The 23,344-nt window shown below is 46.1% G+C and overlaps 1 protein-coding gene across 1 annotated transcript in view; it reads right to left on the bottom strand.

The window, feature by feature from the left end:
* RAB3GAP2 (RAB3 GTPase activating non-catalytic protein subunit 2) overlaps window positions 1–23,344 on the bottom strand; it is a 2,371,691-nt gene that overhangs the window by 472,678 nt on the left and 1,875,669 nt on the right. Inside the window, exon 29 of the mRNA XM_069608591.1 lies at window positions 6,655–6,690. Coding sequence (XP_069464692.1) covers window positions 6,655–6,690 — 36 coding nt within the window. The remainder of the gene's footprint in view (window positions 1–6,654; window positions 6,691–23,344) is intronic.

The raw sequence follows: 23,344 nt of genomic DNA on the forward strand, positions 1-23,344 counted from the left end.
TGCACGAGACCACAAGCATCCCCAAAAATGTTTCGGCCTTGTTGGGCCTCATCAGGGAGGAGTAGCTTGGGTCTCTAGGCCCACGTCTGGGCATACCCGTCCCACTCAGGTATCTTGCAGCAAATCCCCCACAGTGGCCACCCCTCCCAATACTTGCGAATACTCGCTCTCGCCTTGGGCATTGCTGCGACTATCGATGCCAACGGTATCTGTTCAGACACCGGGTCACTTAACCCCATCGCAGCCAAGGCTCTGTCCCATACCTTCAAACCCCAAGGACACCAAAAGCAACCACTGACCTGCCCGAGGTTTCCTGAGCCACAAGACCTCCTTTAAATAATAACGCCGGTCAATGGCTTGTAGCATCAGCGTGTCAGGAGTAGGATTGCCTACGAGCCAATCTACTACAAATTGCAGCTGTCCCGCTATATAATACAATTAAAAGTTTGGGACCCTTATGCCCCCTCTGCATGGGGCCTGTATAGTTAAGGTTAATGTTAAAGGGGGGAAAAGGGGAGGAATCTGGAAAAGTGCAAGAGAGCAGTGATGTGCTTTTGGCGGCTTCAGCCGGGTGGGTCCGTTGGCTGGGCCTGTGGAGTTTGCGGCCGGGAGTCGTCGTGTACTGTTGTGTGAGACTATGTGTGTTTTTTGTTTTGTTGTTGCAATGTAGTGAAGTTTGTGCGGTTTGTTGTGCTGTAGGTTTGTGGTTGTGTTTGGTTTGGAGTTTGAGAGGTGTAAGCAGAGTGGGAGATTGTTAGTGGATTGGTTAGTAGGCATTTCTGTCTCGAAGTGAGGAGCTTGTCATGAACCATCGGACACGTCCCTTCTGGACTTCCTGGTCCCTGGCACATAGGGGCTTGCACTCAGCAGTACTCCCAATATGGCCGCCAAACACGGAACGCTGTTTACCAGTTTCCGCATCGGACGCATCACGTTCTATAAAGCAGACACGCCCCCGCGGCTCTGCGCGTCACAACGCTACCGCTTACTGTGGCTAGACGTGTGTTGCCGTAGTTCGCTCTTGTCATCTCTTGATTCCTGGTTACCAGTCCCCTATTATTAACTCCTAATCCATTCCTTCCCTTGTACCCACTTGCATCCCAGATCTCCGTGTACTCGCTTTCCGAGTACACGCTTGCTGTTTCCTGGACTTCCTGGACTTCTGAACGATCCAGGACTCGGAACGCCAAACGCACGCTGGAACCAGAGGACATTCGCACAGGGTTATACAAGATCCGAACTGTGCGCAAGAAGACTCTGTCGAAGAACTCCAATAAAGAACGCCGACAGGTGAGAAAGGGGGGAAACCTGTGATAGATTGAGACGCCCACAAACTAATACGGACATGGAGGCGGCAGTCCAAGACCTCATGCGCGGCATGCAGGAGTTGACAACAGAAGTTCCGAATCTCAAGGCCGAGAATGCCGCATTAAAACAATTAGTCCTGTCATGTGATTCTGCGACCAAGTAAAGTGTATTGCTGGGCGGAGTAGTGGATAAATATGATGGTTCATCACACAACCTTTGCAGATTCCTTGATTCATGTTTAGTCCACTTTACCTTTAAGCCCTATTATTTCTCTACCCCCAGGGCAAAGGTGGGCTTTATGATTTCGCATCTTTCTGGGAATGCATTAACTTGGGCTATGCCCTTGGTTACTTCTGGAGATGCCCTCCTGGATGACTATAATGGGTTCGTACAGGCTCTAAAGACCATGTTTGACCGCCCAGAACAGGTCTACAGTGCCCAGGAACGCCTGCTGTATTTCCAACAAGGTTCCCAGGATATGCTGACATATGTGACACGCTTTAAGCAACTGGCCAAGGAAGCAGATTGGTCCTCGGAGGCCTGCTTTACCCTTTTCCGAAGAGGACTGAATGAGGAAATAAAAGATGAGCTAGCCAGGGTAGCTTGCCCAGACTCCTTCCAGGCTCTTATGGATCTCTCTTTACAAATTGACTTCCATATCCAGGAAAGGAAGGCGGAAAAGAAGAAGACTAAAGTGCCTTATCAAAAAACCTCCATAGAAACTTCCTCTAAACCTGAGCCCATTCCTGCCCCCACTACAGAGCCAGAACCCATGCAACTGGGGGCATTCCGTGGACCCATATCCCCGCAAGAAAGAATGCGACGAATTCATACTGGGCTATGTATGTATTGTGCCTCAGACAAACATCTTGTAAGAAAATGTTCCTTAGCTCCCCCACAGCGTTCGAGAAACGCCAGCTCCCGATCCTAGATGGAGCACAGCTTCGGGAGAGAGATGTTTGCTCCACATCTATTCCATCCTTGAACTCTCCTGGACAAAGCAAACTTGTGATCTTGCAGGCCTTTCTATCGCCATCCAAGAAAGAAACTTACCCCATTTTGGCATTGGTGGATTGTGGGGCCATGGGGCTATTTATAGATCAAGATTGGGCCACTACCCACAAAATTCCATATGAAACTCGAGGCATCATGCAACCTGTAGAGGCTATCGAGGGAAGACCCCTCTCTTCAGGACCCATAACCTTACAAACCAAAGAGATCTAGCTCTCCATTAACCATCATCGAGAGGTGATCAAATCTGACATCATTAAGTCTGCCCATTATCCAATGGTATTGGGTATGCCCTGGTTACAGAAGCACAACCCATACATCAACTGGGCAGCAGGATCCTTGTTTCTTGGTTCTGAGCATTGTATGTCTCATTGTCTATTCCTGGATTCTTCTTCGACATCCTCTGAAGGCACGCTGACAGACCAGCAGGGCCCATTCACGGTCTCAAATATTATCCAGGTTCCCATGGCCTATCAGGTTTACACTGATGTGTTTTCAACTGCCATAGTTCAAGCCCTGTCTCCTCATAGACCTGAGGATTGCGCTATTGATACTGAACCCTCAGCAGTGATTCCCTTTGGAAGGATGTTCATTCTATCCGAACCCGAAAAAAGGGCCCTCCGAGAATACTTGGATACCAACCTTGAAAATGGCACCATACGACCGTCCAAATCTCCGGCAGGAGATTTGGATGTTCCAAAGAAAGATACCAAGGAGCTTAGACCTCGTCTTTACTATCGTGGTCTAAATCAATGCACCCTCAAGGACCGCTACCCATTGCCTTAATCTCGGATATCCTGGAAGCGGTGAGAAGAAGCTGTAATCTTCACGAAGTTGGGTATCAGAGGTGCCTACCATCTGATCCGTATAAAGGAGAGTGACGAATGGAAAACAGCCTTTAGAACACCCTTTGGTCACTTTGAATACTTGGTCATGCCCTTCGGACTCGCCAATGCCCCAGCGGTCTTCCAACTTTTCATGGACCGGGTATTCTCCGATATGCTGTTCCTCTTCGTCATAGTGTACCTGGACGATATCCTGATATATTCCAAGGAACATCTTAAGCATGAAGAGCATGTTCCGGCAGTCTTACAGCGGCTACGTGAACATAAGCTCCTGGCTAAACCCGAGAAATGCCTTTTCCATGTCTCTACTGTTCGCTATCTAGGATTTGTTCTTAGTTCAGAAGGAATTGGAATAGACCAGTCAACAGTACAAGCCATACTATCCTGGCCTGTTCCTACTTCTGTGAAGCAGATTCAATCTTTCCTGGGGCTTGCCAACTTTTACCAGAAATTCATACTTTCCTTTTCTGAGATAGTTCAACCGATCACTACATTGTTGGAAAAAGATACTCCCTTTATCTGGACAGTGGCCCAAGATAAAGCATTCCAACGACTGAAGGCGGAGTTTACACAAGCCCCCATCCTGGCTCAACCTGACATCTATTGACCTTTTCTAGTGGAGAAGGATGCCTCCAACTACGCCATTGGAGCAGTACTAAAGCAGGAATTCGAGGACAACTTAGAACACCCCATCGCTTATCTCTCGCAGACTCCCAGCGAGACTCATTTTACAACATTGTATAAACTACCATCTTCCTCAGAACTTGCTGAAATCTTCGTGGAACACATATTCCGACTTCATGGACTCCCTTCCAAGATCATATCAGAGGACCCCAATACATATCTCAATTTTGGAAACACTTATGCCGTATACTCGGAATCCAACGTGCCCTCTCCTCAGGTTATCATCCACAGACTAATGGAGCTACAGAACGTGTTAACCAAACCCTAGAGCAATATCTTTGTTGTTTCATCACCAAGGTCCAGGACGATTGGTCACTCTTAATCCCTGTGGCTGAATTCACCTACAACAATTCGGATGACTCGGCTGTCAAAACCAGCCCCTTTTTTTGCAGCCAAGGATTCCACCCTTCAGTTCTACCATCCATTCTCCCACACCCTACACCAGTACCTACAGTCGACTCCTGGATTGAAACCCTCATCAATGTACACAAGGAAGCCAAAGAACAACTAGAAAGGGCTCGAACTAACACCAAGCTTTATGCGGATTCTAAAAGAAGACCAGGGCCTTCCTATAAAGTGGCTGATAAGGTCTGGCTATCCTCGAAACTACTGCCTCGACACTTACGACCGAATAAACTGGCTCCCCGGTACTATGGCCCCTTTTCCATAAAGGAAATTATTAACCCAGTGGCCTTCCGACTCAAACTACCAGACTCCTGGAAGAGGATCCACCCAGTGTTTCACACGTCTCAAATGAAACCATATGTCCAGTCCTCCCGAACTGCTCCAAGGTCTACACCTGTACTTGTCGATGACCAGCTAGAATATGAAGTGTCCAGAATATGTGACTCCAGGTACAGACGTGGTCAGCTACAGTATCTGGTTGAGTGGAAAGGATACCTTCCCAGCGAACGCACCTCATCTCAAACATAAATGCCCCCAGATTGCTCAAAAGGTATCATCTTATACACCCGGGCAAACCCGGAGGAACGGCCTTCAGGTGAGGCATGCTGTCATGAAACATCGGAAGCGTCTTTTCTGGACTTCCTGGTCCATGGCGCATAGGGGCTTGCATTCAGCAGTGCTCACAATATGGCCACCAAACACGGAACGCTGTTTACCAGTTTTGCGTCGGACGCATCACGTTCTATAAAGCAGACACGCCCCCGTGGCTCTGCGCGTCTCAACACTACGGCTAGACGTGTGTTGCCGTAGTTCGCTCTTGTCATCTCTTGATTCCTGGTTCCCGGTCCCCTATTATTACCTCCTAATCCATTCCTTCCCTTATACCCACTTGCATCCCGGATCTCCGTGTACTCGCTTTCCGATTACACGCTTGCTGTTTCCTGGACTTCCCGGACTTCTGAACGATCCAGGACTCGGAACGCTAAACGCACGCTGGAACCCGAGGACATTTGCACAGGGTTATATAAGACCCGCACTGTGCGCAAGAAGACTCTGTCGAAGAACTCCAATAAAGAACACCGACAGGTGAGAAGGGGGGAAACCTGTGACAGCGCTGGGCTTGCATAGTCTCCCCAGATGGGGTGTGGGAGCGTTTCTGCGCCTCTGTCCTGATCTGGGCTTGTCCGATACTCACACTCCCTTTCACATCTAGTCTCCACTTCCATCATCTTCCTTCATAACCTTACCTGCCTTCCTTTCCACTAATACGGCCATTGTACCTGATAACGTCCACAACTCAGTAAAAGTGTTGTGATAGCTAACATTCAGACAACTCTGTAACAGTGTAGCAATTATGGGGCGAGTGAGGATGTTGGCTGGGATTGGATGGGGTTGTATTTGGACCTGAGGTGCCACCATTCACTGGATCCATATTGGCGGTCAAGCCGATCGTGCCTTGGAAGTGACTGGGGAGAGACTGGGGCTCTCTCACGGATTCACGCGCGGCGCTACGCACCCAGGAGCAGTTCTTGTAGGCAGTGCCTAGTGATTAAAGGCACAGTAGCAATTTTCTCCTTTCCAACAAAATACGGTGTGCTTGCAACAGAGTAGCACGCCAACTGGCACTCTCTCACGGACTCGCTGACAGTCGTGGATATTGCATTTGTTTTGAACTGTAGCAAGTCTTCTTGAAGAGGTGACAAAGCATCTTGGCTGGGATTACCATTGGTGCTATTTGGTGGAAGTGGAAAGTGGATATTTCACCAAGGAGAAGAGATTTGCTATAATTGGAACTTGGTTAACAAAGAACTGATTTGAGACAGTTATTTCTTTGGCTGAATACTAACAGAACTGACCTTGAATCCTGGGGAAAGGAAATCACCAGGACATTAGAAGGTTATTGCATATATTTTCTTTGTGTATTTGTTGCTTAGTGTGTGGGTCAGTTATCCTGTCAGTTATCCTGCCATAGAGTGTTTCACCTTAGCTTTGGTTAGGCAGGGAAATACTCAGCAGAGTAGGGATGGTGAGGCGTTTTTCATATTTTCTTTAAAATTAAAAAATGGCATATGTTGATAAATCAGCAAACAGTTGTCTGCCTCGCGTTACTGACCCCTCACACAGGGGAAACATTTCTAAAGAGCAGCTGCGCTCTGAGATAAATTTCATAGATGAGGACTCTGTGGGATGAAGGAGTCCATTAGAATTCAGTTGTCAAAGACACCTTCTGACAGGTTGCTGTCCCTGGTAATTTTTAATCAAGAACAATAATAAACGCTAATGTAATTATTGGTTTAAATCCTAGTGCAACAACATTCTGGCTTGCAACAATATGCTAAAATAAATCATACAACGTGTTTAATGCACATGAACGTAAAGAATCAATTTGTACTGTACTTGCCCTTCTGCATAATCTATCCTTTGGAGCTTTCCCAACCTGTTTGAAGGAGAAATATTAATATGAGTAACTGGTTAAACTCTGATTTTTATGATGCAAGAATGTATCATTATATTAGGTGTATTTCCGAGTCAAATCAAGCATTAACTTATATTTTAGACATTCTAAACAGTACAAGGTTAATTTTAAAACACAGAAAGAAATGTGCAAACAAAAAAATGATGCAAAATGTTACAATTAAGAACTTAGCTCATGAGTCTTCAGATTTGCTGTGCACATTTGTAACTTCAAAAGGACATAGCCCACATTATGAATCTTTTTGTCACAAATGGGAAAGATGTCCTTACCTAAACTTTCAATAAAGCACTAACACCACCATTGTGGCACTTCTTTAAGTACAACAACAAGGTAGGTAAATAGATCTCCTTTTGAAAATGAAGTGCCTGAAATCTACTCTTTCGGGATGTCATCAATAAAATAGGCGGGTGCATCTTTAACCTGTGCAGTGCGTGTAAAAGTAGATCAGTATAGCCGATTCCCTGTACAGTTCAAAATGTTTACGTTTGGAAACTACAAGTACATGTTTTCACAAAACATCATGAAACAGGAGAAGAGCATGTACACAAAGAAATGAGAACGGTCCACAGTACCAAAGTGAATAGCTGAATAAGCATGCATTTCACTTACTCTCCTAGCAGTTGTAACAGTAACCAAAAACCTAAGCCAAGAACCATATCAATTTTTTTTTTTAAAAAACAGTTGCTTCTCTTTGCTCCATTACTGAATAGGTGTATGCCCTCATTCTTATATAGCACATCAGAAGAACAAATTATTTACCTCTTGGTAATGTTCTTTCTGATGGCTGTTCCTCCCACGGATTCCTCATCTATACCTTTATGCCAGCACAGCTGTTCTCCGGAAACATATCTGCCGCCAAGGGGGCACAGGGTGGGTCCACATCAGCTCCTTACAACACCTCTACACGCCCCGGATACGATGTTGTGCCAGTATATATAGAGGCGCAGAGAACCAATGGTGTATTAGTTCTCCCCAACAAGGGGCAGGTAGGGAGGGCAATGAGGAATCCGTGGGAGGATCATCCATCAGAAAGAACATTCCCGAGCGGTACGTAATTTGTTCTTCTAATTAATTATTTTCTACCATGGCGGGTGCCGGAAGGCGTGAGCCAGCACCCACCCTAAGGCACACATCACAAGGCACAGTTATGACCCTGTCAGTGCCTGTCAGGAGCCGACAGAGCCCAGGGCCCGGAACGCTGCACTGTTGCCCCGTGACTTGTATTGCTGCTACATCTTTCCTTGGGACTTACCTGCACGGTAAGCGCCATTTGCTCCAGCACCCCTTGACTCATCTCCCACCTGTTTCAGTCTGAGCCAACACCAGTGTGCACTCGCACCCTCATCCCTCACGCTCGTGACCCGCTTCCTCCAATATTCGCTACCTTTTCTTTGCCCTGTCTCTGCACCCTCCTGACCTATTGTGAATCCCTGGCTTAACTATGTATGTATCCTGGAATAGCGTGCACTAATGCTGTATTTATGCCACCATTCCCCATTACCTCTTTTTAGACCCTCACAAAACAAGCTGATAAAATCATTTAGTAATTGTGATTACTTGTTGTTCTACTGTACTTATTGACCTGTATAATCCGTACAATACTGTTGTGCCCTGCACACTGCTATGTGCACTTAACTGTTGTAATAACTGTTGTGCATTTACAGTTGTTATTTACACACCTGCTACCTGCACTGTCTGCACACCTCTGATATTACTGATCTTTAATTACCCCTTGACTTATGTTCCAATTTGCCCTGGCACAGTTGCCTCTGCCACCTTGTAACTCGCTGGTCCAACATTTCTTCAACAACATTTCCAAAGGCTTCTGAACTGCCGTCGCTGGTCCCACTGCTCTATTTTAACCATACAGGCCTAATGTGCATGTTTTGATTTTTAGCCCAATGTGCACCCCCGATTGTAGCATACTGTGCCGTGTTTACCGTGAATTTAGCCCATTGAATGAGCCTAATGTGTACACCCGGATTGTATTAACATGCTGAAATTCTTCTCTGTATGCCAGTACGGATTCGTATGCATAGCCAACTACCGCCACATAGACCTAGCAGACTCTCCACAGCCACACCTTGTTCAATCCGTGCTGCCCCCTAGAGCTAGGACTCCACTAGATACCGGCTCTTCGACTCTCTGAACGGTCACTCTGATTACCTCTGCCACATACCAGATGCACGCACAGACTCCAACTACTCTCCCCATCATGATACATAAGATATCACATACTGCGCATAACAAAAGCCCCCAGACACACTCTCTCACTACTGTGCTACGTCTAGCTATCCTTGTGACCTATGCTATGGCCGTCACAATCATGGTACTTAAAATTCCACACCACCCACATCCTGCACATCACACTTACTGCACAGCACTGCACTCACCCTCCACTCCATTAGACCATGACATCACACAGTCACAGCCCCCTGGTCCAACTGCTAGACTCCACAGACTCAGAAACCGCACATTACCTAAACACCTGCCATGCTCACCCACACCTTTCCCTCTAAGAAATTTCAGATTAAGCACGTGCACTGCACCTACACTTTCTACCTACCGTAGCCAGGGCCATAACACTCTCTCCCTGCCGCTCCAATCGTCTCCAGCTCTACCACGCATTAAGCCACACATGACCTTACACATCGGTAAATCTACCACCTCACATCCAAAAATGAATAAAACCAAAATCACACAATATCCACCTCTCAAATGTGCACTGCTGAATGTACAGTCCCTCCCTGCACATGCTTAAGAGATAAATTACCTATTATCCATCCATAATCTTGACCTACTTAGCATAGCTGAAACTTGGCTCAATGATGCCTCCTACCCAGCTATCTCACTAGCCCTACCTCCAGGCTACGCCATTCTTAGACAAGATAGACTTAATAGAACTGGAGGTGGAGTTGCCCTTATCTAGAAAGACTCGCACTCCATTAGGCTATCAGACTCCAGCACCTGGGGTGGAAATGCCGACATCCTATCAGTTAAATTAACGCTCTCACCCAACAACTCAATTAATATTCATATCCTGTAAAGGCCTACGGGCCCCCCTCCCCCGCAGACTTCAAAGACCACCTCTCCCACCGACTCAGTAACAACATCAAAAAATCTTTGAAAATTCTATTACTAGGAGACTTAAACCTAGGCTACAATGACCCTAAAGACGATTCTGCCTCAGCTCTAACTGAAGAATTATCAGACCTAGGCTTCTCCCAAGGAGCAAACTCTCCCACCCACTCCAAAGGCCGTAACCTTGATTGGGTCATAGATCACAATTGTGCGTCCAACATTACTTCTAACACTGCCTATCCATGGACAGACCACACTTGCATTGAATTCGACATCCTCACAACCCCAAGCCCAAAGCTCTCACTCACACACCAACAGCCATACCAAGAAGTTCAAAAAAACTTGACAACCTCCCACCATACCTGAACAACCCATGTCTAGCTCCCCCTTTCTCTCAGGATCCTAAAGTGTTAGCAGACATCTTCAAAGACACACTTACCAATGCTATAAACTTAATAGCCACTCTAGAAAGCAAGAAAGAAAAGAAATCCTTCCACAACAATTCATGATTCTCGGATGAACTCCAAACTCTACGCTCACAAAAGCGTCGGGCACAAAATAACTGGCAAATGGACCCTAATGACTTAAACAAGAACCTCTTCAAACAGATAGCTCTCCAATACAAAAAAACTATTATCACAGCAAAAGCGAACTCTTAACAACAGGATGTCCAAGGCCAATTCGCAAGTCAAAGAGATATTCACAATCTTTAACGAAATGGTCACACCTCCGGCTAGCACAGATGAGATAATCAAAGACAAAGCCTGGTGCGCAAGCATCCAGTCTGCAATGCTCAACAAAATAGATCTCCAAAAAAAAATTCAAAACCACTGCAAAGCCCTCCCCAACCAAAAGAATAACCCTCTCACTCAAGCTAAGCACAGCGAACCCCATCACGCCCAAATCGTCTTTAGAGACACTACCAAATCTGTGGTGCTCCATCTCATCAAACACCTTAAACCATCACTATGCAAAGGAGACATATATCCCGCTAAAGTTATCAAGGAATGTGCTCAGGACCTAGCCCCTCTGGTTACTGCATTCATTAATGCTTCTTACAGTACAGGCTCTGTACCTGACAGTCTCAAAGAAGCATGGGTACGCCCCGTCTAAAAAAAAAAAAAAAAACATTAGACCCAGTGCAGCCCAACAACTACAGGCCTATAATGACAGTCCCGTTCCTTCTGAAAATCTTGGATAAGGCAGCTCACAATTAGATCCAATTTTACATTGAATCCAACTCCATATTGGGTAAAAGACAATCTGAGTTCCGTGTAGGGCATGGAACAGAATCTTCCTTACTATACCTAAAAAATCCAATCTCTTAGATCATCGACAAAGGCAAACCTGTCCTTCTCCTTCTTCCCGATCTCTCGGCAGCATTTGATCTGGTTGATCATAAAACCCTAACCACCCATCTCACCCAGGCAGCCCACTTCTCTACACAAGCAGCATTTTGGATTACCTCCTTCCTGGAAGGCAGAGCCATGAAGGTGTTCTCCAACACAGCAAATGCCGACCCCACAACCATACATTGTAGAGTACCCCAAGGCTCATGTACAGCTTCTACCCTCTACAACCTCTTCACTAAACCCCTTTTCGACCTACTTGACTCAATCGATTTAGCATATACTAATTATGCCGACGATACTCAAGTACTCCTACCACTAAGACGCCACTGCCTTACACAACATCTATGCTACTATCCAAGCATGGATGGCTGTCAATGGCCTTTGTCTTAACGGGGATAAGACTGAAATCCTTATCCTCGGGCAGAAAGCCATAATAGCCAAGCTAAGTCCCCAATACGACAACCTTAACATAGATAATTCCACAATCACAGTTTCTTCCTCAGTCAAGACACTAGGTGTCCACATCGATGCAAACCTATCTATGAACAAACAAGCTAGCGCCAAAGCCTTAGCGTCAGCATATAGCACCAAACTTAGCAATGCCATTAAACCCTACCTATCCGCACCTAACTGCCTTGCAACAGCCAGAGCAACCATAGGAGCCAAACTCTATTACTGCAATGCTCTCCTGGCTGGCACTTCCTCCAAAAACTTACACAGACTACAAACCACACTAAACAATGCTCTATGAGCTGCTTTGAGCATCCCCAGAAGAGACCATATATCCCAAGCCAGACAAGCAGTGTGGTGGCTTCAGGTCAAAGACCGCATTACACTCAAAATTCTCACAATTACACATAGATGCATAAACAACACAGCTACCACATACCTATCAGAAGCTATATCAAGAACCACCTTGACGCGCCCTACCAGAACTCAGTACACCAACCAGCTACACATCCCCCGCATACAGAGAGCTAAAGCCGGGGGGCTAGGCTTCTCATACATTGCACCTAAAGTATGGAACTCACTCCCTACCTTCCTTAGAGCTAAATCTTCCATCCATGCTTTCCGTAAAAATCTCAAGACCACCCTCTTGAGCTAACTCCGTTAACACTCCCACTTTTTCCCTAATGTATACTGTAATATAAATGTAATATAAACATAATGTAACCTATGTACTATATCTTATCTTTAAACATTGCACATGACAATTGTATACGTATGTTGTACATATATGCTCACGCTGTATCAAACGTCAGATGATAATTATGCAACTAAGTATGTTTTTCTGTAACAAGCGCCACAATGCCTCTGGGCTGCGGCGCGCTATACAAATATGAATAAAATAAATAAAATAAAATACCATGGATTCCTAATCTATGACAGAATCCCAAAACAGTAAGTAAATCTGGAGGAGGGAGGAAGCAAGCAAAACCACCTAAACCAAAAAACTCTGGAGGACTGCCCAAAGAAAACAGGCATCCTGGCCCGGAAGGCAATGCAATCAGTAATGCTTGGCAAACGTATGCAAAGAAGCCTATGTCGCAGCCTGGCAGATGTCCATGGCAGAGACATCTCTCTGCAGGGCAGAGGTGGCAGCTACCCATCTGGTAGAATTGGCTCTGGGACCCTCAGGAAAATCTTTTACAGCCAGATCATTGCATTCTGAAATTCAGAGAATGATCCACCTTGCCAGGGTCTGTTTGGTGAGAGCCCTCCCCAGCACGAGCTCCATCGTAACCCACGGAAAGCTGGTCATCTTTCCTAGCCTCTCTAGTATGGGAGACATAGAACCTAAGGGCCTGCACCAGGTCCCGCTGATGGAATCGTTCCTCTGCCTTGAAAGGATGAGGTGGAGGAAAAGACACAGGAAGATCGATCTTCTGGGAGATATGGAAATCCGAGAACACTTTTGGCAAAAAGGAGGGCCTCACTCTCAAAGTCACCTTCTCTTTGGAGAAAACCAAATAGAGAGGTAAAACAGACAACGCCTGGAGGTCACTCAACTGTCTTGTGGAAGTGATGGCAGCCAGGAAAATCACCTTAAGGATGAGCAATCTAACAGAACAGGAATGAAGGGGTTCAAACGGAGCACCAATAAGAAATGTTAAAACGAAATTCAAATCCCACACTGGAACTATAAACTGGCGGGAGGAAACTGGTTACGCAAGACCCGCAGGAACTGATTAACATTGGGGATTGTGAAAAACGAGCCCTGTTCAGGAGCCCTCTTGAACACCAAAATAGCGGTGAGGTAACCCTTTAACAGTGCCAATTCGCAGACCTGTCTGGGCCAAGGATAGCAGAAAATCCAATATAGGGGATAGCAGACAGGATGGAGGATCCAGATCGAAAACGTACCCCATCTGCAGCCATAAATGGATTCCGTAGCAGGCTTCCTAGCTATAAGGAGCACATTGAGGACATGGTCAGATAAGTCCCACTCCTTGTATCACAGCCTCTTAGTAGCCAAGCATGAAGGTTCAGGCTGCTGAATTTCGGATGGAGGTCCCGCCCCTCTAATTGGGAGAGCAAATCGACACTCCTTGGAAGGACCAAGGGAGAGCAGATGGACATGTCCTGCAACTCTGGATACCACGTTCTGCGGGCCCAGTCCGGAGTGATCAAAATCATTGTGGTTCAGAACAGATGTAGTGTCCTGAGAACCAGCGGAAATGACAGGGATCGGAGGGAACGCATAAAGGAGGTCGAAGGTCCACTTGACCGAGCTCCCCGTATAGGAAATTCCTTGAGACAAAATAAATGACACTGGAAGCAAAGAGGTCCACTTGAGTAGTCCCCCAAAAGGAGAAGATCTCCTCCAGAATTCCCTGCCAGCGCTCCCACTCGTGGAAGGCCGAAGTGTGCCTGCTCAGGTCATACACTTTGACATTCTCCGGCTACCGGACAGGTGAGTCACCGTCAGAGAGAGAGACTGTTCTCCAGAGCCCAGAAACACAGTTGCATTGCTTCTCTGCGCAGAGATAAGGACTCCACACCACCATGTTTATTTAGGCAGTACCTGGCCACTGTGTTGTCCATCAGGACCAGCAGGGTCTTGAGTTTCCCAGAGGGGAGGAAAGTGACCAGGACCAGCCTGATTGCCCTCAGCTCCAGCAAGTTGATGTGCTCCCAGGACTCTGCGTGATACCGCAGTACGCTCACCGTTTGGTCTGACAGGTGAGCTTCCCAACCAGTCAGAGATGCGACCGCGATCACCGTCGGCTGAGGCCAAGGTTGACGAAACAACATGCCTCTCAACAAGTTGTCTTGCACGACCCACAATACAAGATCCCGAGCCACCTGGTCCGAGACCTGTAAAAGGTCTGACATGTGGCCCTGAAACTGGGATCATTGGCAACCAAGAAGCCACTGAAGCGTTCTTAGGCGCAACCTTGCCTCTGGCATCACTGGGATGCAGGAGGCTATGAGGCCCAGAAGGCACATGAAAGCTGAGGCTGGGACATGTTCCTGGGATTGAAGGACACTGACCATCTGAAAGATATTCGCCATTTGATCTTTTGGCTGGAATGCCCTGCCCAGGCGAGTGTCCAAGACTGCTCCGTTAAATCGGAGGGACCGGGACGGCAAAACCTGGTACTATTTGAAATTCAGGAAAAAGCCCAGGCTTTGCAATCGCATGCATGTACGGAGAAGATGCACTGACACTAGAGCTTGAGAGTGAGCTTGGACGAGCCAGTCCACGTAGGGAAAGACATGAATGCCCTCACTCCTAAGGCAAGCCGCTACCACAGCTAGCAGCTTGGTGAAAACCCTGGGCGCTCAAGAAAGACTGAACGGCAGGTCCTTGAACTGGTAGTGATGTTGGCCCACCACGACCCTCAGGTACTTCCTGTGTTTCCGATGAATCGCACGTGGAAGTAGGCATCCTGAAAGTCCAGAGAGACCAACCATTTCTGCAGATCAAGAGCTTGCATGATCTGAGCTAGCTCAACCATCTTGAACTTGTCCTTGCACAGAAAGAGGTTCAGCAGACACAGATCCAGAAGGGTACACAAGTCCCCGTCCTTCTTGGGCACCAAAAAATAGGTGGAGTAGCACCAACCTCCCCCCTTCCTCGTTAGGAGCGCAGTACCAGTTTGACCGCGCTCATGGACAGAAGCCGACAGACTGCCTCAAGAAGGATGGGTCCGAAGACAAGGGGGTGGCCTGGTGCCCCTGGCCCAGAAGGTGCTGGACGAATAGGAGGCAATAATCCTGTTCGATGACCTGTAAGGACCAAGCGTCGGAAGTGGTCCTTGACCACTCACAACTGAACAGGGAACGGCTTCTGCCAGCAGCGTTGAGTGGCATAGCCAGTCACTGATGTGATCTGCCCTTCAGCGGGGAGAGGGCCGCGACTGCGGCACCGCTATGGGCTCATGGTACCTCAGGCTTGCGGGAAACATCTGTCCTGAATTTTGCCTGTGGCAGACTGACCATGCCCCTTCAGGGCATAGGTGGTGGAGGGACGGAAACTCTTGCCTCGAGACGCCAATTGTGTAGAGGGCTGTTGCACAGAAAGATCTAGGGTCTTAACCGTTGCCTTCGACGACTGGACCTTCTGAAGGCCATCATCAGCCTTGGCTCCAAAGAGGTTTTGGTCATGTCCAGCAGCTTGGCCTAAACATCCAACGCAAAACCCAATGTCCTCAGCCAAGATTGCCGCCTGAACACAGTGCTCGTGGCCATGGACCGGCGCACACCGTCCACAACGTCTAGGCCTGATTGCAACATTTGTCGTGCTGTCTCCTAGCTATCAGTGACCAAGGATAGTAAACCGTCCCTTGTCTCGTTTCTGGACATATTCAGCTGCATTGGCTAGAGCCGATCGAAGTAGAATTTTGACATGACGCAAGAGGCATGCACGGCACACAATGCAAAACTGTTTGATTCAAAAAAGAATTACCCCATTCATCCAACCTCATACTTCCCCTGTCCGGTGTAACAAGGTAGAAGTCTTTAGGGTCGCTGTGGCGGCCTGTACCACCAAACTCTGTTGAAGCATGGCAGGAGAGAAAAGCTGTGTCCGATGGGGCGGGACAGTTTTTCTTATCCAGGTCCCCAGTCTACTGCTGGAACAGAGGCAGGCTTCTCCCACACCTCCAGTACGGGGGCCTCCACTGCCACATTGAAGGGCAGGCACGTATCATCCTCGGGAGCATCATACAATAAGTCACACAGTTTGTACTAAACTTTTTACCTGGACGGTGTTGACAGCCCTGGAGTACTGCCCACCTTAGCCATCAAGTGCTGGAATATGGCTTGGGGCTTTCCTGGGGTGGGAGCTGGAAAAAACATCCATCTCCAGTGAGGAGTTGAGATCACTGGCGTCTTGCAGGTCCTCTGCCAGTCCCAGTATACCTTTCCCGTAGAACTCCTCTGAGAAATCGCTCACCTCCCTACAACCCATACATTCTAGCCCAAAGGGAACCTGGTCACCATCCTTGTCATATATGTCATACATCTTTGACATGAAGTCATCCCTATGGAGTGGGGAGTATTCCCACGGAGCCGCTGTGTCAACGACGCGGGTTAGCGCCGACAATGAAGCTGGAGCCCAGGCCTCGTCACCCGAAGGCGTGGCCCCTCGGCACTAAGGGACCTCAATTTTCCCTTAGGCATGCAGGAGTGGCCCCCAGTGGTTACCATGACGGTTACAACAGATGCAGTGAGATGCGCCGCAGCCGAAACGGACAGTGCCACTGTCTGTTCCACAGACGCCAAGGCCGCAGCCGTCGCCGCCTTGGCAAAAAAGTTCTAACATCTTCAGACCGAAGTTCTCCCTCTCCTCCGGCATGGAGAATTAGATGGGAAAAGGTACCTGCGCCGGCCTCTCAGGAGATTCCCTGGAGCTTTAAGCTCTTCTTCTTCGAAGAGGAAGAGGAATGCTGGTGTGAGGACTTACTCGGGGAGCGGGACCTCTTTCGTCAATGCTGCTTCTTTTCCTTTTGGGAGCTACCTGTTCTTTGGAGGGACGAGCTGCGCCATGCGACCTCAAATGAGATGGCAGAGTCACACCTTTCACCTTGAGGGCGAGCATGAAGAGCTTTGCTGCCTGCTCCCTGAGGGACTTCAGGTGCATGGACTAGCAAGACCCACAATACAGACAAATCCGGTGTGGATCCGAGACCGACATCTGCAGGCAGCAGTTCGCACACGGCTTCAAGCCTGAGGCCTTAAACAACATTTTAAATTTTTTTTTTATTCATGTGTTATTAGTTCCAAGAACTATTTCATATCAGTATGTCGTAAAAAAATACATATGAATAAAAATCACAAAAACATAAATCATAACAGTTGACTGCACGGACAATATTAAATATACATATTAAACTAAGATACATCACATGAATACCCTAGAACTTTAAAAAAAACAAGTAACCTGCCATACATATAGAGCGATCATTAGATTGATGTTACATGAATTTATACAGTATTTCCAATAGGCACATTTTCTAATGTACAGTGGATTATATAGAAAACGATGTCTATACTTATACAAAGTAGGCATGGTGTAGAAAATGTAAGTAAACTCGATGAGCAGATTCCAGGAAAAGGAACTGAGGTCATGGCACCGCTATATGTACTGTCCCTGACATCATATCTGGCGCAGCGTGTGTAGAGGTGTCGGATGGAACCGAAGCGGAGCTGCGCTATGCCGCCTTGCTGTGCAAACGCTTCCGGAGAACAGCTGTGCTGGGATAGGGATATCGTAGATGAGGAATCTGTGTCAGGAAATAATCCATTAGAATGAACAAACTGCAACTAAGAGATCAATTTAGGAATAACTCACAATGTTTCTAAATCTCTGACTTCTTGTGTCTCCTGAAGTCCCAGTGGTGGGTTATGCAAATGTCTGTTGAAACCAATAATGGGAGCCACGCGTTCTACGGTATCTCATGTCGGGGTATTGCTCCTTGCCGCTACTCTGATGGGTCAGGGTGGTCACACAAAGAAAAGCAGAGTAAAAAAAAAAAAAGCTAATGAAAAGTCCTAAACTAAAGTACTCATCTGTCTCTGTCCCGGGAATACTCTCAGAGGCCTTACCCTGTCACTCACAATATTCCTGCGTTCTTGCAGAGGTCTTTTGCTAGCTCAGTTACAGTGTGTAGGCCTCCTGCCAAGGTTTTTGGTCAAAGTAGTTGCCTGCTGAGGAAAAAGGTACTGGTGTTGTGCTTCCTACTCAACAAAATGGAGCAAAACGTTGAACTATCAGAAGGACAATTAATGGCTTCCCCTCTCTCTCTGGTTCTTCATTAGGCCTCTTGTCACCTCCCTGTCTCAGAGTAGTAACTCTAGTCCCACCAGCACACTGTCTCACCTCCTCAGCCTCTCACAAGGCGACTAGTACCAGATGGGACCTTCTCCTTTTTCATCTCCCCGTCCACCTCCTTGCAAGTTACTGAGTTTTCCTGTTCTTCCTTTACGTTTCAACCACATGCCAATCCTCAACCAACTTTAGGCTCCCCCTGCTAGTTGTGAGGGTCGCCCATCACCCCTTGCTAACTGCCTTCTGGTAGATTCTACTGTCCATATGATTCAGTCTCTCTCTCCTCTGCTATCCAATGTTTCTCTTCTCCTCCTTTCCTCTCCTTCCACTTGCCTCCAACTCCTCACCTTCACACCGCCTTCTGATTTTCACCTTCTCCTCACCTTCAATAAGTTCTTTAGCCTCAATTCTTTCTCCCTTATTCTGACTTCTTGCTCCAATCCCCACCTAATGTTCTCCTTCTCGTCCCAACATTATCCTTCCTCCCCACTTGATTTTCACATTCTCCTCCTGACACCCTCATCCCATCTCTACCTGTTCCTGGTTTCCTTCTTCCCGACCCCTTCCTCCAGCCTCCACCTCCCCCTTTGCTCCACTCTTCAACCTCCTGCAAATGTTCTTTTCTATAACAGTATTCAATACTCCACCACGTCTCAAACCTTCGTCGAATACTCAGTTCACACTCTCAGTTCTAAATCCACCCCTGTAATCCCCAGATTGGGCCTTTAGATGATGTTGTAATCCCTATATATACATTACCTGTGTGAATTTTGCCAGAAGCCTTCTGGATTGAGCAGGTTTAAAATGACAAATGTTTTAAAAACCCAGGTCACCATCTTTGTTTCTCATACTGGAGTATCCTTTGCACTGATTGAGGTGTTTGCTGTCTGCCTTGCTACAGCCTTCATATGGCTCTCCCATATGCCACATTTTCTTCCTCCAGCGTGTGTGCGAGATGGATAAATAGCCATGAGTCCACTCACTGGTCCCAAGGATGGGGTGCCGGTTCAGTAATATAACAGGGTACTAGGTCTTTTTTTATGCAAGGGAGACTGTATTAAATCCTCATGGGACAAGTCCTGATTTCTTGAACTGACTGTACTGCATAATGGAATCAGGTAGCCAACTCATGCCTCCTTCTGTTGGCATGGTGGGGGTAGGCACGGGAACCTCCCAATACCACACCCAGGCCTATCATCACATGGCTTTTGAAGAAACCCCGCTCTCCTGGCAATCCCAACATTCAGCTTTATGCCTTGCTGGGGAACTCAACACATCTCACAACTTAATTTAAGCTGCAGTGGGCAGATATCTGAGTCTAATAGTGAGTGGTCTTTAGAGAAAGGAAGATCCAACAGGTTTATGGGTCAACTTCCGTTCAACCCTCCAGGCCAACTAACCTCCATTTTCTTCATCATCATTTTAGTCTGACCTTGCTGTCAGGGTTTGCATGTATATGGCTTTCTCTTGACTCATTTAACAACCAAGTGTACAGGTTTGTGAATTCTGTGCTAAGGAGGACTTACTCTGGGCGTCTGAGCATCACTGCAAACTCGGCTTGAAATACTGGTTATTGATGGAAAACTGTAGATCTGTTTGGCGTAATGTTCTCAGTCCCCATGGACACAAGTCACCAGGACGAACTGGCTGGATATCAATTGGTCAGCCTACACCAGGTCAGAGAAAAAGGCAGTTTGCTTTTTTCCAGAATTAAGGAGGGTCGCTGCTGGTTGACCTTCCAAATCAATGGGGAGATAATAACTCTCCTCTGTCTGTCTTTGGGTCAATAGGCCTGGTTTGTCATAAGGATCCAGCACTTCTGGATCTATCCACCGGTTTTCAAGCCCAGACCAGCCTACCCTGCAACTTAATAGCTGGTATCCATTGGCTCCCAGGCTGTAACCATAGAGCAGGCCTTTGCAATGTGCTACAACTTTGTGCATGAAGGGCACTTTATAGATCAGGAGGATAGCTCAGGGTCAATGTGTTTGCCTTAGAACAAGACAACGCAGAGCAGCACATGTTTGTATCCTGGTCCTGAGAGGTTGGTCTCTGGCATTAAGCGTGATATAAAAGCTCAATTCATTTTAATTTAAGTTTTCTGCAGCAAGTGTGCTGGGCTTCTTGGCTCTGGGCACCCTGAGTTTTAAAGAAGGTGACACTCTGTGCAGTTTGTATTGTGGTCTCAGAGAGGAAGTAGTTAAAAGTGTTGAGAAATTACTCCAGGGCTAGATGGTTCTTAACTTCATCCAGCGTTAGATTAGAAAGGCATTTCTCCAGAGTGTACCTTATTCAGTACACCTTTTACGGTGGTGACTACTGCAGTGACTGTCATTATTCACAATGTTTTTGGTGATAATATTCTTTGTAAAATCTTAAGCGTTCTAGAAATCCATCATTCAGGGTTTTGCATTGAGTCTGCCCATCAGTGTTAAGATTGTTGTAAGGCACCTGTAATTCAATAAGTAGGGGAGCAGTGAACTTGGGCCATGATGCCTTTTCCCACTTGGCCCCCTCATCAATACAGAATGCTTCGGAATATTCTTCGGCCAACTAATTCTGTACCAGGGATACAGAATGAAATGGTGTGTGCATTCGTTGATGTATTGGCTGAAATAAATCTGCCAACTGTCCCATAACCAACTTGTTAAGGATGCTTTCAGGGGGTCACGGCTACTTCCTGGATAGGACCGGGGACAGTGGCTGCTCCTTGTTGATCTCTGTCATGGGGCCCCTTTCGGAGACTAGAGAAAAAATGCCCTCCTGCAACACTGGATGCAGGAGTCACTGCTTTTCGGTGTCTAGTCAAAGGATCGAATCTAAAGGGTCGACAGGTCAAAGGATCGACACCAAAGGGTCGGCCGGTCAAAGGATCGATTTTTTTTTAATTATATATATATATATATATATATATTTTTTTTTTTATTATTTATTGAATATAGTTGCAGTTACAACAACTTTTTCAATGTATACATATTACAAAAATTCATTCTTTCATGTGTAAAAAACTATAACATGAACAATAAGTCAATTGAACATACATTTGCAATTACAGTTACAACCATCTTTCAAGTGTTATCATTTAATTTAATATAATGTATATCGGTCATTCCATATTTAAGGATTTTAAAAAATTAATGGTAGCAATCCTTATGCCCATGCATTCAGTTGCAGCCAAAGCGACCCATCTGTTGCTTGGGTCTATTTGTGTAAAGTACGCAAAATATTTGGAAAAGTGGATGTTTCTTAAACTCAAGAGTTTAGGGGCTGTACACTCCAATAATAAATGTTGCAAGGTTTCAACAATTGCTGTATCTTGACAAAACCTGCACCAGTTAAGGTCTGGTGTAATTTGTCTCCTTCTTAGTTTGACTTCCCTAGTAGGCCAGATATTAAACCGCAGCCTCAAGATATCAGATCTAATAGCAGAGGAGGGAGCCAAGCACAAGTACGAGGCAATGTCTTTATATGATTTAGGGCCAAATATAGCAGTATCAAAATCTTTATAAGTTAAACATTTTTCTCGGGTCTCAATCCAGTCCATCATATGGACTTGCTTTTTTGCTCTCTGTGGATGATGTAATAAAAGGCTCAATGAAATATCGGCCTTCACCATGACAGAGAGAACATTTGAGGACCACTGTTTCGGGAACATTTCTGCTGAGTTTAGTATATATTTGGAGATAGATGACAAAGCAGAGTTGTCTTGTGTTGAGAGCAAACACTTACGAAATAATGTGCATAAGCGCCAATTATATTGGGCAGTTAATGAAATTAAGCCCAATTCATATCGCATCATCGCCCCAGGAATACATTGTGGTAAATGTAGAATGGCTCGCCAAAATTTGGATTCTAATTGATTAAGAAAACCATTTGGTAGGATTTGCGTTTCCAAGCCATAAAGAATAGTTGGGACAACATTTTGATTCCAAAATAGAAGGGCTGCTTTGAGTGTGAATTTACCATACTTAGATACAATTATTCGAGTTTGACAGATTGCCATAGCTAGCTTCTGCTTAATTTTATTCAACTGTGAATGTAATGTGGGGCAGCCGTCAAAAATAACACCCAAATAAACATAATTTGGAACTATCTTTATGGGAATTCTCTCAATTTGCCATTCTAACAAATGCTTGCGTAAACCTTTAGGGATGAACGTGACAATCTGTGTTTTAGCAGTATTTATAGTTAATTCATTTTCTTTAAAATAACTGCATAGTGCTGACAGAAGATTGCGTAGGCCACTAGATGTTTTTGACACAAGCACAAGATCATCTGCATACCATAAGGCACTAATTTTGACACCATTTAGCTTTGGAGCGTCAGCCACTATTTTAGTAAAGATCCAACGAACATCATTGATAAAGAAGTTGAACAAGGCTGACGCTAAGCTACATCCCTGCTTTAACCCTCTATACGTTTGAACAGGGGATGATAAAAGACCTTCAGCATTTAATCTTACAAAGATCTTAGTTTTGGAATGCAAAGCAAAAATGATGTCTATAAGAGTGGAGGGGCACTCCGCCTTGATTAACTTATTAATAAGTTTAGGTCTTGAAACCGAATCAAAGGCAGAATGTAAATCCACAAATGCAAAATATCTGGGCTGTCTCTTGCACTGGGCTTGTTGTCGAATAGCATTTAAAGAGAGTAAATTAACACTAGTACCCAAACCAGCCACAAAACCAGTTTGTGCTGGATCGCGTTGAGAGGCTATGGATGACCAGAGATTGAAATCTCTTAATACCAACTTGGTGAACAACTTCCCTGGAGCGTCTAATAGCGCTATCGGACGATAACTTTTGGCGTCCATGCGATCACCCTTTTTATAAATCGGGATAATCACGGACGAGCGCCAAGAGTCTGGTAAGCATTTGGTTTGCAAAATGTGATGAAATATATTGCT

This window comes from Ambystoma mexicanum, chromosome 4q (genome assembly GCF_040938575.1).
Source record: "Ambystoma mexicanum isolate Mex_15411 chromosome 4q, UKY_AmexF1_1, whole genome shotgun sequence".
NCBI classification, from domain to species: domain Eukaryota; kingdom Metazoa; phylum Chordata; class Amphibia; order Caudata; family Ambystomatidae; genus Ambystoma; species Ambystoma mexicanum.